The sequence below is a fragment of the Eleutherodactylus coqui genome, chromosome 5 (assembly GCF_035609145.1).
Source record: "Eleutherodactylus coqui strain aEleCoq1 chromosome 5, aEleCoq1.hap1, whole genome shotgun sequence".
NCBI lineage: Eukaryota > Metazoa > Chordata > Amphibia > Anura > Eleutherodactylidae > Eleutherodactylus > Eleutherodactylus coqui.
Genome location: NC_089841.1, coordinates 99,065,465 through 99,081,458, shown reverse-complemented (window position 1 = coordinate 99,081,458; position 15,994 = coordinate 99,065,465). Strand labels below are relative to the sequence as shown.

The 15,994-nt window shown below is 42.8% G+C and overlaps 1 protein-coding gene across 3 annotated transcripts in view; it reads right to left on the bottom strand.

The window, feature by feature from the left end:
- Positions 1–15,994, bottom strand: part of ATG10 (autophagy related 10) — a 131,909-nt gene that overhangs the window by 21,935 nt on the left and 93,980 nt on the right. For all 3 annotated transcript variants that reach the window (XM_066602957.1, XM_066602955.1, XM_066602958.1), the window contains exon 6: positions 74–162. In XM_066602957.1, coding sequence (XP_066459054.1) covers positions 74–162 — 89 coding nt within the window. The remainder of the gene's footprint in view (positions 1–73; positions 163–15,994) is intronic.

Sequence of the window (15,994 nt, the reverse complement as noted above, 5' to 3'; positions counted from 1 at the left end):
ATGACTTACACATATAATAGGTAAGAGTATGAACATAGGCACTGATTGGGATCATGTAAAATACTGCCCTCACCTGCCTGAGCTCCCTCGCACAGCTGACATGAATTCATTGGTTCGGCAAGGATGAAGTGCAAAAAACGGCTGGCCAAGAATTGGATGTTCCTAAAGGAGAAACATCTGAAATGTCATCATTCATCTTACTAATGCAGAAAGTGGAAAAGGTACTGCAAGTACATCAAATATGTATCTTCCCGCACAATCAGAGATCATTAAAGGGGTTTATGGGAAAAAGTCTATTCCATGTATAATTGAAATTTATGCCAATTGCTCCGGGATCTCTGGGTTTCCCATTCCCATGGACCACCGGCAATCTAATATTAATCACCTATGTAATAGCCAAAGCTACAGTATTCCACCATTGACCTGAGGAAGCAAGAAGACTAGACACACTAAATCAGAGGACGGACTAAAGGCCCTTTTACACGGAACAATTATTATGCAAAAAATCGCTTAAAGAAGAGAAAATAAACTATAATGAGGGCAAACGAGTGAACAATGAAGGATGATTTGTTCGTTTATCATTCATTTCATACAAACATTAAAAAAAATATCGTTGGCTCCTTCACTAATCGTTCAGTTAAAATACCGATCATTCAGTCGTTCTCATTCACTGGTACAGTGAATATGAATGACTGAGCAATTGAGCAAGCGAGTGATTTGTCCACCTGTATAAACAGGCTGCAGGAACTCTGACATCATTCACTCGTGCGAACGATAAATGGTCAGGTGTAAAGGCTCCTTAGCAGTAAAGGTACTCCGAAGGCACGATCTGTAAACTTAGGGGCTAACTTACTATTGAAAATACTGCAGTTTCTGGCATGAATTTGTACCAGAAAACATTCAAACATGCTTTGAGACACATTCACCGTGTGTTTTAGACATTATCGGATATTCCTTCGTAAAAAAAAAGGAGTGAAATTAGCTGCACCAAATTACGGTCAGCCGCGCCAAAATTTTGGCAAAATTTCTGGTGTGAACTAGCTAACTTCAAGGTGGTCTAAACTTAGACTAGACAGTCTTAATGTTCAACAAATGTATCATTCAGCAGAGCTACTGTGATAAATCTGGCAATTTTAGGACTGACTAGTCTAAGATTACACAGTATTAAAAAAAAGTCCCTAAATATAAAGAGATCATCCCGACTAGACGATCCTTCCTGAAAAACAAACTGCCTCAGTGATCAGCTGATCTCTGTATGTTCGGATGTTGAAACCCCAAGCAGTCAGCTGACATCATGGAGGGAAGCAGCATGCAGCCACAGATGCAGTGTGAGGCCTCGGTCAGACGACCGTTTTTTGCCACGATTTGCGGGTGCGCATGCGATCTGCGCATATATAGAACCATTGCTTCGCAATGGGATCGGTCAGATGCGAATGTCCGATAAATTATAGGACACGACGAATCGCAGATCGCGCCTATCTGCGTTCTGCGATTCCTTGTGTTCTATATATGCGCTCAATGGGGCCGGCGGCAGCAGCGCCGACCCCATTGAGAACATATACTATAAAGATCATTCTCCTCTGCCACAGCTGTAACAGCGATGTTCGCCCATTGAATTCAATGGAGCTGGCAATACAGCCGGCTCCATTGAAAGCAATGGGCTGCCAGCGAGCGCAGGATGAATTTTCGGGAAGGGCTTAAACATATAAGCCCTTCCCTGATATGTTCTTTTTTTCATGGCATTGTGCAGCGTATTGTGCATCTGTGCACCTCCCATAGACTTCTATGGGGATCTTTGGTGCACAAATGCTCAGATAAATAGAGCAGGTGCACAAATGTGCGCAAAATCAGGATATGTGTTCCTACCCATTGACATCATTGGGCACTATTTGCTGTCTATTGTGCGCGTAAATTTTTACATGCGCAAATACGCCCATGTGAAGGAGCCCTAATAGTATAACTCACGGTGTATTTATACTTGCTATGGATTCCTTGCTGAAAAGTTGCAAATCACAGCTAATTCAGACGAGCGTATGTGTAAATCCGTTCGCTGGTACGGAACGTATTGTCACATGAAGGAGGTTGGGAGATGGTAAGAAACAGGCTGATACGTCCATGCCAGCAGATCAATCGTTGCTTTTGCGACTGAAATGCCAGTTCCCACGCTAGACTGCTACTCCCTTCCCATGGAATGGAATGGCAATTAAACACTAATTAAGGCGAGCCATCTTCTTTCCCTGGCAACTCCCTCCCCCTCCCTTTTTTTGAGCTGCTATAGAAGTCTATGATTGCCTTCTGCGTAACACGGACAAAGATCCAGGAGGTCCTATTTTTTCTCAGATGAAGATTTTGTGCGGAAAAAACATGTTTGTCTGAACGATTCTATTGAAATCAAAGGCATCGCTTTGTCACGTGTGGATATGCCTCCGCAAATACGTTCGTCCGAATCCACCCTCAGCTCCACTTAATTACAATAGGCCTAATAATTATGGTGATCCACTGGCCAATCTGCGGCAGAAGTCTTGAGTACGTGGACTCCCTCACAGGGGTGTATATTTGCTGCATATCTTTTTCCATGTGTAGTAGGCAGTATGCAGCAAATACAGGTGTAACATGGGTATTTACGGCATATTTTACACACCCATAGCATATAATACATGTAATATGCACCAACACAGGACATGCTGTGTTGTTTTCATGCGCGGAATACTTCACAAGTCTGAATTGCCTAATGTGAATCAATGGGTCCTTAACACTGTGTACTATGCAGTAAACAGTCACCTGTGAGCGCTAGGGGCTCCTTCACACTGGTGTATGCGGAATTGAGGGAAACTTTTTTGCGTGCATATCGGCGTATTTTACGGCACTTTTTGCACTGGCAGAGCATTTTGTTTTTGCGCACCGGACACAACCATCCCCCAATGTAAAGTCTAAGGAGTTCTAGATGTGTTCTTTTTCCCGAGGAACCACATAGCACATTGTACTTCACCTTGCGTATTGCATGCACAATTGTGCACCCTGCCATAGACTTTTATGGGGACCTTTGTGCGCAAATGCTCACAAAAGTAAAGCATGCCATGTGTTTTCCCCTGCGTGCACACAAATCGGAGTCTGAAAGGACCCACTGAAATCAATGAGTTCCATTCTCTGCGTATTGTGTGCGTGTATACGGCCCTGTGAAGTAGCCTCAAGCTGCAGATTACCTACAAAATCCACAGCAGGTCTGCCTATGGCAAAATCAAAGACTTTACACGTTTCTAAAAACTCCACATGAAGAATTCTCTGGCAGTCATTGGTTGATGCGGCCACTAGAGGGCACAATTGTACTGCGACGAGATTGCTTCATTATACTGCAGGGAGACAAATGAAGAAAAGGGCATTTATCTATTAATTTATAACCAGGAAAAAAACTGTGTAAACTACGACTAACTTAAGAGGGACCCCTGCAAAGACCCCCTGTCCCATTGTCACACTTTAATTAAAAAAAGTTAGTTTCTGCTACGGCGCGGGATAGTTTTTATTTCTACCCGTACTTTCCTATGGGGGAAATTCATGGAAATTCAGCGTAATTCATGCAAACAACCCTTGTGCCAAGGGTTAAAATTGCTTCACATCAGGCGATTTTCTCGCCCGTGTGAAACCACCCTTAGTGTCATGCCTGCGCAAGATGTACCAAAGATAGCATACACTAGTAAACAGCGAGTCGAAGCAGACAATTTGTTTTATTTGTTTTAGATATTGCCATTTCGCTATCCCGTTGTGATCTGTACAGCATTTTTTGCAAAGGTGACAACAGAAATAGCAGCCATATGACCATTTTAGTGTTTTGTGTAAAAAAAAACCTCAGTAACTCCTTAAGGACTTGATCAGACGAGCCTTTTTTTTGCACCTATGTGCGCAAAAAAATGCGCTGCACGTATGTGCAAAATGCGTGTGACTGAAGCTCCATGCAAGTGGTGCAGCTGTGCTTGTAGAAGCGCAGCTGCTTCACGAAGGTCCCCTTAATCACTGAACACTGTGACAGCGCTATCACGGTGTTCAGTGATGAGGGGACTGCAGCGGGAAGTAAAGAATCCCCTGTCACAGCTGTGGCAGAGGATCGCGATGTTCTCCCATTGCCTTCAATGGGGCCGACGCTGCTGCTGCACCATTGAAAGCAATGGGATGCAGACAACCCCCACAGGGATTTTTAGGGAAGGGCTTGAAATATAAGCCCTTGCCTGAAAACGAGCCCTAGCTGAATGAAAAATAATAAATAATGATACATTACCTAGCGGTGCTGTCGGGGCTCCAGCGCTTCTTCTCTCAGGCTCCCGGCAGTGTTCTTCAGCATTTTCTTCTGGCCTCCAGAATCCCTGCCTCCAGTCTTCATTGAATTCAATGAATGGCTGAGCGCTACCTCTGATTGGCCAGAAGAGGATGCTGAAGAACACTGCCGGGAGCCAGAGAGATGCAGCGCCGTAGCCCCAACAGTGCCGCTAGGTGATGTATTAATTTTTTTTTAGGGAAGGGCTTATATTTTAAGCCCTTCCCAAAAATCACTGTGGGGGTTGCCTGCATCCCATCCCTTTCAATGGGGTGGCAGCAGCCCAGGCCTATTGAAAGCAATGGGAGAACATTGCGATACTCTGCCACAGCTGTGACAGCTGTGGGAGGGGATTCTTTCATCCCCGCAGGTAGTCCCCTCATCACTGAACACTGTGACAGCGCTCTCACAGTATTCAGTGATGAGGGGACTCCCTGCGAGGATTCTTTACGCACAGCACGGACCTTACCAGCACACGCCTATCCTATATTTTGCAGGTGCAAGTATTTTGCACCTGTAAAAAACGGACATGTGAACACATCATAGGAAACCAATGGTTCTAATATACAGAGAAAAACATTCCCTCAGGGCTCGGTCAGACGAGCGTGTGTTTTGCGTGCGCATAATACACGTATCTTAAAGAACCAATGGGTTCCTACAGAAGCATTCATATGCGCGGAATTTGAAGTGCAAAACAGCACGCACCTAAAAAAGATAGGACATAGATGCGCGTTTTGCCTGAGTTTCCTTGACTCCTATGGCTTTAGTGTGACGGAATCACTGGTCAGGGGTCTGCCAAGGCCCTGCAGCTCTGACATGCCGGGGGTCACTCTGCCACTTCCTGCATTCTCTACATAGTCCTCATTGAGCACTATGTAACTTGTAAAAGAGAGGGCAGAAATGGTTAAAAAGGTTAATGCATTAATCCATACATGACATAATATGATAGAAGAGCAGTATTACTTACAGGAAGAGTTCATGTACTGAACATGTCGTTTCTGCACTCAGGTTAGTGTGGAGAGGAAACTCATGTAGTTCACCATGGAGGATGGTGTGACTGCTAATCCTCAAGGATACTCATCAGCTCCTTGTTAATCAACATCCAAATGTGAATCCGACAAATTATCCCCAGTTGGACCTAATCAGATTTTTCCAGTGATATTTTTAACTGATATGAAAAAAAACTATTTGCTCTGCACCAAACATTTCTTGCGGCAACAAAAAGTAGTGCTGCAAAATTAGTGGCCTGGAGGCCCAGACAGCATCACTATATGCCCAACTCTATACTACAATGAGTGGACTGGAGGCCCAGCCAGTATCATTACATGTTTAACTCTACACTACAATGAGTGGACTGGAGGCCCAGCCAGTGTCACCACATGTCTAACTCTGTACTACAATGAGTGGACTGGAGGCCCAGTCAGTGTCACTATATGTCTAACTCTATACTACAATACACGGACTAGAGGCCCAGCCAGTATCACTACATGTCTAACTCTGTACTACAATGAGTGTACTAGAGGCCCAGCCAGTATCACTACATGTTTAACTCTATACTACAATGAGTGGACTGGAGGCCCAGCCAGTGACAGCGCATGTGTAACTCTATACTACAATGAGTGGACTGGAGGCCCAACCAGTGTCACCACATGTGTAACTCTATACTACAATGAGTGGACTGGAGGCCCAGCCAGCATCACTACATGTCTAACTCTGTACTACAATGAGTGGACTGGAGGCCCAGCCAGTGTCACCACATGTGTAACTCTATACTACAATGAGTGGACTGGAGGCCCAGCCAGCATCACTACATGTCTAACTCTGTACTACAATGAGTGGACTGGAGGCCCAGCCAGTGTCACCACATGTCTAACTCTATACTACAATGAGTGGACTGGAGGTCCAGCCAGTAATACTACATGTCTAACTCTATACTACAATGAGTGGACTGGAGGCCCAGCCAGTGTCACTACATGTCTAACTCTGTACTACAATGAGTGGACTGGAGGCCCAGTCAGTGTCACTATATGTCTAACTCTATACTACAATACACGGACTAGAGGCCCAGCCAGTATCACTACATGTCTAACTCTGTACTACAATGAGTGGACTGGAGGCCCAGTCAGTATCACTACATGTCTAACTCTGTACTACAATGAGTAGACTGGAGGCCCAGCCAGTGTCACCACATGTCTAACTCTATACCACAATGAGTGGACTGGAGGCCCAGCCAGCATCACTACATGTCTAACTCTATACTACAATGAGTGGACTGAAGCCCAGCCAGTGTCACCACATGTCTAACTCTTTACCACAATGAGTGGACTGGAGGCCCAGCCAGCATCACTACATGTCTAACTCTGTACTACAATGAGTGGACTGGAGGCCCAGCCAGTGTCACCACATGTCTAACTCTATACTACAATGAAGGGCAGCGATTATTTGGTTGGGATTTCAGTGTTACAACTTGCTTTAGAGTAGTGTCTCTCCTGACCTGCTTACTCTGTACACAGCGGCTCATGGAATCACTTCTGACACACTATGCTACCGAAAGTAATTGGACTCCTGAGCAAGTATCAGAAATAGCATTTTTTTTAAACATATGTTAGCCACTTAAGGACCGCCCCTTTTTTTTCATTTTCATTTTCTCCTCCCCACTTTCAAAAAATCATAACTCTTTTATTTATCCATCGCTGTAGCTGTATGAGGGCTTGTGTTTTTCCAGGACGAATTGTATTTTCCAATAGCATTGTTTCATTTAGGGCTTATTCACACGAGCGTATATCAGCCGCCGTTTTCACAGCCGGCCAATATACGCTACCAACTGATGCATTAGATTCCAATGCATCAGATCACACAGGCGTATTCGTGTGGCGTAAAAGTGCCCGGACAGCAAATGTAGTGCCGGGCAGGAAAGATAGTCCTGGAATACGTCAGCCGCTGCATAGACTCTTATGGGAGCCAATGACAGCGGCCGGAGAAGGGAGGGAGTTTAACAGACTGCTAAACTACCTCCCCTTCTCTCCGCCCCTCCGGCTATTTGCAATGTTAGGGAGGGGTGGGGGCTGAGCCCCTGTCCCACCCCCTCCTATTCCAAACAGCCAGAGGGGAGGAGAGAGTCAGAGAACTGGCGAGTGGGAGGGAAGAGGGAGAACAGCTTAGCAGAGCTAAACTGTCTCCCCCCGCTCAACAGCATTGCGGCCTCGGGGTATATGTGCTGGGCCTGTGCCATCCGAATGGGCAAACTAACATTAGATTTGTGCCCCCATTCACATGTTTTTATGACACTGGCGGGCACTCAAAAAACCGCCTACGGACGTGTGAATCTAACTCCCAATCCAATACAAAACCCAAAAGCACAGCACTGTACTGTGTGTTGTTAAGTGGGTAATACTTAGTAGGGCCTAATGACATTGGCTTGTTAGCTGTAATGACAAGAACCATGAACACGGACAATAATGTGCTGCTGACAATGTGCCAATGATCTGGGAATGGTCACACCTTGTCACAAATCTAACACTGTTTTACATTAGTTTTAGGATATGGATGTTCCACGATTTAGAGTCCCGACCTGAACCCTACTGAAAAGCTTCCATCTTCGATGAGGGAACTCACCAGACGTTTGCAGGATGTATGGAGGGAAATACCAGCTGAAGTGTATCAGACATTAGTAAAAAGTATGCCACAGACAGTATCCGATGTCATTAGGGCCAAATGAGGCCCCACTAAGTATTAGTATGGAAATAAATACTACTTTTTATTATCCCTTAGGTGTCCCATAACATTTGGTAGGATAGTGTATAAACAATTTTTTTTTCTTCCTCCATATTTTTTAAGCCCAACCTTTAAGCCAGAGGATGAAGGCCATTACAAAGCCTCTCTTCCCCCCGAGAAGCAATATTCTGTCCTGTTGATGACTTTGGGAAGGGATGCTCATTCAGTGTGCCTTTTCTCGCACATTAGCCAAATGCTACCAGAAACTGCCACAGTCATATTCGTTGGTGGCCATAATATGGACACACTTTTATGGCCAACTTTTGGTTCCGTGGAGATTCTGCTGTACATCACTAAAACATAATCCCGTTCATTAAAGGGGTATTCCTTTCTGGTACTCTGAACCCCTCCTTCCTCAGCTCCTTGCTGACCTCTGCATCCAGGCTTGTGGTGGTGGCTGGGTTGTAAAGAAGCATCCAAAGACCCCATGCTACCATGTTTCCGTTAAGTGAATTGTAATTACATAAACTGTGTAGCATAGCGAGCCACATTTTTATATGACATAGTTCTATTTATTTTTGTGAAGTTCTGGAAGAGCGTACCATAGGATGCTCAAACCAAGACACCTCTTGGTGCTTGGATTCAGACCAGCTGGGGTGAATTAAGGGGCTCCTTCTTCTAGGCACAGCTGTGTATACCAGAGGTGAGTTCTGCATTTATCACCCATTTATAGCATATCTTAGAAATATACTACCTAAAGGTGTCCGAGATGGGTATACCACTTTGACACATATATGCTACTAGGATAGTGTTATCACCCAGTCATTTGCAGTACATGCGCAAGCATACACACGCAGGTAAAATGCTGTGACTTTAACGAGTGAGCCCAGCCTAAAACTGTAGGCTCAGAGCGTAAATCCTCCCAATGCAGTAAGAGACAGAGTGTAAAAGGGAGGCAAGTATAACATAGGTCTGTACTGAGAGAATGACCAATGCCCAAGATAACTACAGCCTAGCAAAAGAGAAACAGGAAGACAAGACAAGAACTAGAAGGAGCAAAAAGGAAATAGAGAAGGGTGGAAGGAGGAGGAGGAGGAGGGTGAACAGGTATTCATCTTCATCAATCAGAATAGCCCTACATGCTGCAGATTCCTGGAACAAGATCCAGGGTGTCCAAGTTGAAAGTAGGAATCATGTGTGTCCCGTGGTGAGCTCCTCCACCCTTATGATCTCATCAATTTTGTAAAGCCAATGGGCAAGTGTGGTAGGGGGCTGAGCTGGAATACACGCTCTGGAAGCATTAATTAAATATTTGAGGATATACGTCTGAATGGCAACCATATACTATGATAATTAGTATAGGAATAAAGTCTAGCACGAGGATGAAAGACTTTAGGCCTCATGTCCACTAGCTAAATGGAATTGCGTATTCCGCAGCAGATTTCCGCCGCGGAATCCGCAGCGGATTTTGCCCATAGGAAATCATTGGCCATCCGCGGTCCATTAAATTGATTTTTGCACCCGCGGATGGCATTTTAAAAGAATTGCGTTTTTCACGCGTGAGAGAAAAAACGCAGCATGCTCCATTTTGCCGCGGAATCCACGCGGATCGGCAACATTGCTATCACATTGATAGCAATGTGTGCGGATATCTGCATGCAAAAAAAAATGCCATTTAAAGCAAATCCGCGGCAGATTCTGCGTGGATTGTATTTTTCTAGTGGACATGAGGCCTTATAGTCAACCTTAAAGTCATACAGTACAAATGCAGCAAAGTGTAACTTTGTTGTGATAACTTTCTGACAAGTTCCCTCATCTTAACCCATTAAAAATGATAGTTCTCTTATATTAACACAACAACATCCATTGGAAGAGTGCTTTTTACATCTGTGGTCGGGGTTCGGGATGAAACTGAACAGCGCCGGACGGACCCCATTGACTATAGAGGGGTCTGTTCACTTTCCGCCACGCTACCCGGCTTTTGGACGGAAGAAAAGGGGCCTTTTCTTCCAATATTTTGAGCCGGATCTGTGATGGAACCCCCAACCGGATGTTTCGGACACAGATATGGCTTACATCAATTAAAAGCGTAAATAAACTGTCAGTTTATAAAGTTGTAACATGTTACATCATGATACATCTGTGGCTCAACTTTAGGGCTTTCCACTGCTTCTATGTTGTTGGGTCCATGCTGGCAGTACAGAATTAAAGTAAGCCTACACAGTGTAGCTCTAGCATTAGACAGAAGTACTATAAATCTAGGGATGAACACGGATACATTCCCATCCGCTCTTCGCAGAGGGCCACCGTGCGCCCGCAATCATGCTCTGCTCTATTTCCACAACGCATTGAGTTACTTGCTGCCTGTGGAAAATTTATGACCTACAAAAACTGTTCTCTGCTATCTGATCTGTTTTCTTCCGTGCCCGTTCTTATGATTTATGATCATGGGTGTCAAAATAAAGAATCAAATCAAGAATCAGCGTAAGGTGAATACATGAATGACACAGATGATACGATGTGTCCAGGAGTATAAGAAAGACAACTGATTTATCAGCCAGCACCGGTGACACGAATGAAGTGCCAGTGCTTCCTCTAGCATTATTTGCTGAGTGCTCCGTTCTGTCCATGGTGCTATGATGTAGCACTTACACCTCCATTACCCTCTTTTCCTATAGGCTTGGCTCCAACGTTTTATTTATTGTGCACGTTTTTGTTCCTTGAATGTTAGTTTTCTATACATAGATGAAAAAAGGAAATTACCAATATACACCTATTATCCAAATGAATCCCCTTTAGCAGCTGCTGTAACCGAATAGCAAGCTCATGGTCCTGCAAATGCATCAACATAATGAGGTCCTCTATTCATTGGTATACCAGCCTTTAACCCTTTGCAATCCAATTTTGGATTCAAGATTTCCTAGGGGGCTTTCTTTCTGCCCTTATACAATGGCGCCATCTGTTGGCTAGAGCCAGTACTGCAGTATGTGACATGCTGGAAATGCCCCCGACAATAGAGCGGCCAGTAATATGCGGTAAGAATACCCTGCCGGACGTCTTCCAACATCGGAGCTTTCAATCCGAATGTCTTCAGATGACAGACAGTGGATTGGAAAGGGTTAATTAGCCTACACCTTACAACTGGGGTAGCAAGGAGATTCATGATATTCTCTCTGGGGTACCAGTGTGGAGAAGGAGTTAATGGGTACACCCTGCTGATCAATAATTTTATTAATTCTAAATACGTTCAAAAGTTTGTGCTAATGTAGGCTATTGTCACATGAGACGGGATTCGCTGCGGAGTGTCCACAGTGGACATTTGCAGCAGATCCGCAGTGCAAAATCTGCGTCAAAATCTGCACCATGTGAAAAAAAATGTTGATACAGATTTTTAAAGGGTTTTGCCAAGATTACAAGTTATTACCTATGCACAGGGTAGTCGATAACTTGGTGATCAGTGGGGGTGGTCTGACTGTTGAAACCCCCGCTGATCTTGAGAATAGGGTCCCGTGTTCCATGACCTCCTCACTGTGGGCTTACTGCACCTCTTTCACAGTGAGGTTTCGCAACGCTTCATTCAATGTCAATGAGACTGTGGAGATAGCCAAGCAACAAGCAAAATCCCCACCGATCTCGAGAACTGGGGTCCTATAATTCCCCACTCAATGAAGTCAGAATGAATGCAGCCTGGCCAATCATGTGCAGTCGACACTTCATTTATTTCAAATGGGCTGACGGAAATACCCAAACGTTTGTCGCTTGGCTATCTCTGCAGTCCCATTGAAATTCAATAGAGCTTAGCGCGACTTCACTGCGGGGGATGCAGTAAGCCCACAGTGAGAAGACTGGGGGGGGGGTGATTTTCGAGCATAGTTTGCTCTATTTTTGACGTTTAGCACACCTCATCCTTGATGAGGTATGCTAAACTCCGCTGAAAGTGAAAGTAAAATCCCGGCACTTTGCCAAACGCCTGTATGAGGGAGGCCTAACATGGATTTTGGTGCAGAAATCACCCATACATTTGAAGATTTGCTGTAGCTGACATGCTGCAATGTTAAAATCTGCGCATGTCAATTTCCACAAAGATTTTGTGCAAATTTATTCCACAGTGCAAGAACAAGATTTCGAAAATCGTGTCCACTTTGTTTCTTCTGTAAATGGCTGCATTTTCTGTGCGGAGGATTGGCACGGAAAATCCAAGAGAAATCCACAACATTTGAACATGGCTTAAAAGTTTATTCTGGGACTAGACAATTTAAACCACATTACCCTAATCATATTTTACACAACATGTTTCTTTTACCTTCTCTGGATTTATGCCTTTTTTTGTGGGTCGGCTCCCACAAATGTTTGGCGCATCAGCTGACGTCATGTTCATTGCGGGGGAGTTTCCAGCTTCGTTCGTCTATTCCAACATCTGGCCATAACTGCCGATAGGCTTTAGGTTTAGGATAGGGAAGGCAGTCATCCCCGAACATGTCCAATCACAGCATCGTAAATGACAACTGCGCATGCTCTCTCCCTGTATGTGATGTCAGGAGGACCGCAGGGGAGGAGACTGTACAGCTGTTAAATGACTCTCACGAAGACAAACGCGGGGTGAAAGGAGTTTATGGAAACTCTTGTGAGAGACATGCTGCCATGTGTGGCCCCGGTCTTATCACGGCCACGTCCAAACGTAGACAACTCTATAGTCAAAGAATCAGGATCAAAACGGTGTCTCAGAGGCAATATTGTGGGCAGGCTATTGCCACAAGATGAGTGATATTAAATGACGGTTATTGGCAAGGACAAATGTATAAAAGGAACTAAAGTGTACAAGTATGATGATGAAATGGAGATCAATAGTTATAAATTCAACCAACCTGGCAAGCGTACAATGTAATGTGTGTGGAAAATATGTGTGTTAAGGTGGAAATCTAGAGGCTGTGCAAGAGGGTTGTTGAGAATATCTTTCTATCTATCTCATATCTATCTATCCTTCTATATCCATCTCTCCCATATCTATCTATCTATCTATCTATCTCATATCTATCTATCTATCTCATATCTATCTATCTGCCTGTCATATCTATCTATCTCATATCTCTCTCATATCTATGTACCATATCTATCTATCCATCTCATATCTATCTATCTATCTATCTATCTCATATCTATCTATCTGTCTCTCATATCTATCTATCTGCCTCTCATATCTATCTATCTGCCTCTCATATCTATCTATCTCATATCTCTCTCATATCTATGTACCATATCTATCTATCCTCTATCTCATATCTATCTGTCTCTCATATCTATCTATCTCATATCTCTCTCTCTCTCTCTATGTACCATATCTATCTATCTATCTATCCATCTCAAATCTATCTATCTATCCTCTATCTCATATCTATCTGTCTATCTTATATATATCTGTATCATATCTATCTATCTAGCTCTCTATCTCATATCTATGTACCATATCTATCTATCCATCTCCTATCTATCTATCCTCTATCTCATATCTATCTGTCTCTCATATCTCTCTCTCTCTCATATCTATGTACCATATCTATCTATCTATCTATCTATCTATCTATCTATCTATCTATCTATCTATCTATCTATCTATCCATCTCAAATCTATCTATCTATCTATCCTCTATCTCATATCTATCTGTCTCTTATATATATATATCTGTATCATATCTATCTATCTATCTATCTATCCATCCATCTATCTAACATCTATCTATCTATCTATCTATCTATCTATCTCTATCATATCTATCTCACTCTCATATCTATCTCTCATATCCATCTATCTATCTCATATCTATCCAACTATCTATTAATCTATCAATCTATCTCATATCTATCTATCTCTCTAATATCTATATTTCTATCTCATATCTCTCTATATCATATCCATCTATCTCATATATATCAATATAATATCTATCTCATATCTCTATCTATCGATCTATCTATCTAATATCTATCTATCTCTATCATATCTATCTCACTTTCATATCTATCTCTCATATCCATCTATCTATCTCATATCAATCCAACTATCTATTAATCTATCAATCTATCTCATATCTATCTATCTCTCTAATATCTATATTTCTATCTCATATCTCTCTATATCATATCCATCTATCTCATATATATCAATATAATATCTATCTCATATCTCTATCTATCTATCTATCATCTTTTTAGTTTCTGAAGTAACAGACTTTATTTTTTTGTTGTTGTTGTCTTTATCAGTGATCAAAGTCTGACCTCTGGTGGCCACAGTCCATATTATTCTACTGATTAATGTTAATGCATTTTTTTCATCAGACCCGACTAGAGGGATGGCCATTTTGGGCTTAATATTAACCAAAAGACTTGACAGAATAACAAAGCTGCAGGTTCGGGGGCACCTGGGAAGTAGTAACCGTGATATAATAAATTTCCACTTGTCTTTCAAGAGAGAGTTTGACTTTAGGAAGGCAAAATTCGATCAGCCAAGAGATGCCCTTAATCTTATTGACTGGGACAATAACCTCAAAAATAAGAGTGCAGACAATAAATGAAAAGGTTTAAAACCATCTTAAATACACACTGTGAGCGGTTCATACCTTACAGGAATAAAAGGGTTAGGAATAGGAGAAAACCAATGTGGCTCAATAAAGATGTAAAGGGGGCAATAAACAGAAAAAGGAAGCGTTTAAACTACTAAAACAAGAAGGAAATGAAGAAGCACTAAAAACCTATAAAGGAAAAACATACATTCTGTAAAAAGCAAATAAAAGCTGCAAGGGTGGAGGCAGAGAGAATTATTGCCAAAAGGAGTAAAACTAACCCCAGACTGTTCTTCAACTATATAAATAGCAAAATGATTAATACTGAAAAATAATGTAGGAAAAATTGGAGAGTGATGAGGAGAAAGCAAATCTATTAAATAGTTTTTTTCTCAAGTGTATTCACTCAGGAAAATGAAATGTCAGGTGAAATGCAGAATTATAAAGTAAACTCCCCATTAAATGTCCCCAGTCGAACCCAGGAGGAAGTGTGGAGCTGCCTTAAAAAAGATTAAAGTCTTCCAAGTCCCAATGGCATACACCCCCGGATTCTAAAGGAATTAAGTAATGTGATACACAGACCAGTGTTTTTTATGTTTAAGGATTCTATAGTGATGGGGTCTGTTTCACTGGTTTGTAATGCTAATATTCCAAAAGGGATCAAAAAGCGAACCTTGGAACTATAGGATGGTAAGTCTTACTTCTATTGTGGGTAAAATGTTTGGAGAGTTTTGAAGAGATGCTATCCTGGAGGACCTCAAGGAAAATAGCTGTATAACTCTGTATCAGCATGGGTTTATGAGAGATCGCTCTTGTCAAACCAACCTGATCAGCTTCTACAAGAAGGAAAGTTCTAGACTGGACTGGGGAGAGTCATTGGATCTTGCAGCATTTGATACTGTGCCACATAAAAGGTTGGTAAATAAAACCAAACCCCCCTGTACTCCGCCTGATAAGATGCTCCCTGTCCTACCGACTGCAGTTCCTGCTAGCCACAATCAACTGGCAGCTGCAGTCATACCGATTCAGCCACTATATGGCCTGACCATTGTTTGTGTGTATAGCATCCCTCACTCTCCACCGCGCCATACCGTGCACATCTCCAGCCCTTTAACCTTCTGTATCCCCCCATTATTTGTAGCATGTAAGCTCGTTGGAGCAGAACCCTCACCCTACTGACACCATCAATTGATTACTTCATGTAACCGTGGTCTTGTTTTATTTCCCCTGCGGAATATGTTGGCGCTATACAAATAAAGATTATTATTAAAATGAGATGCTTAGTCTGGGTGAGAATGTATGTAAGTGGGTAAGTAACTAGCTTAGTGATAGAAAGCAGAAGGTGGTTATTAATGGTATAAACTCTGATTGGATCACCGTTACTATTGGGGTATCACAAGGGGCAGTATGGGGTCCT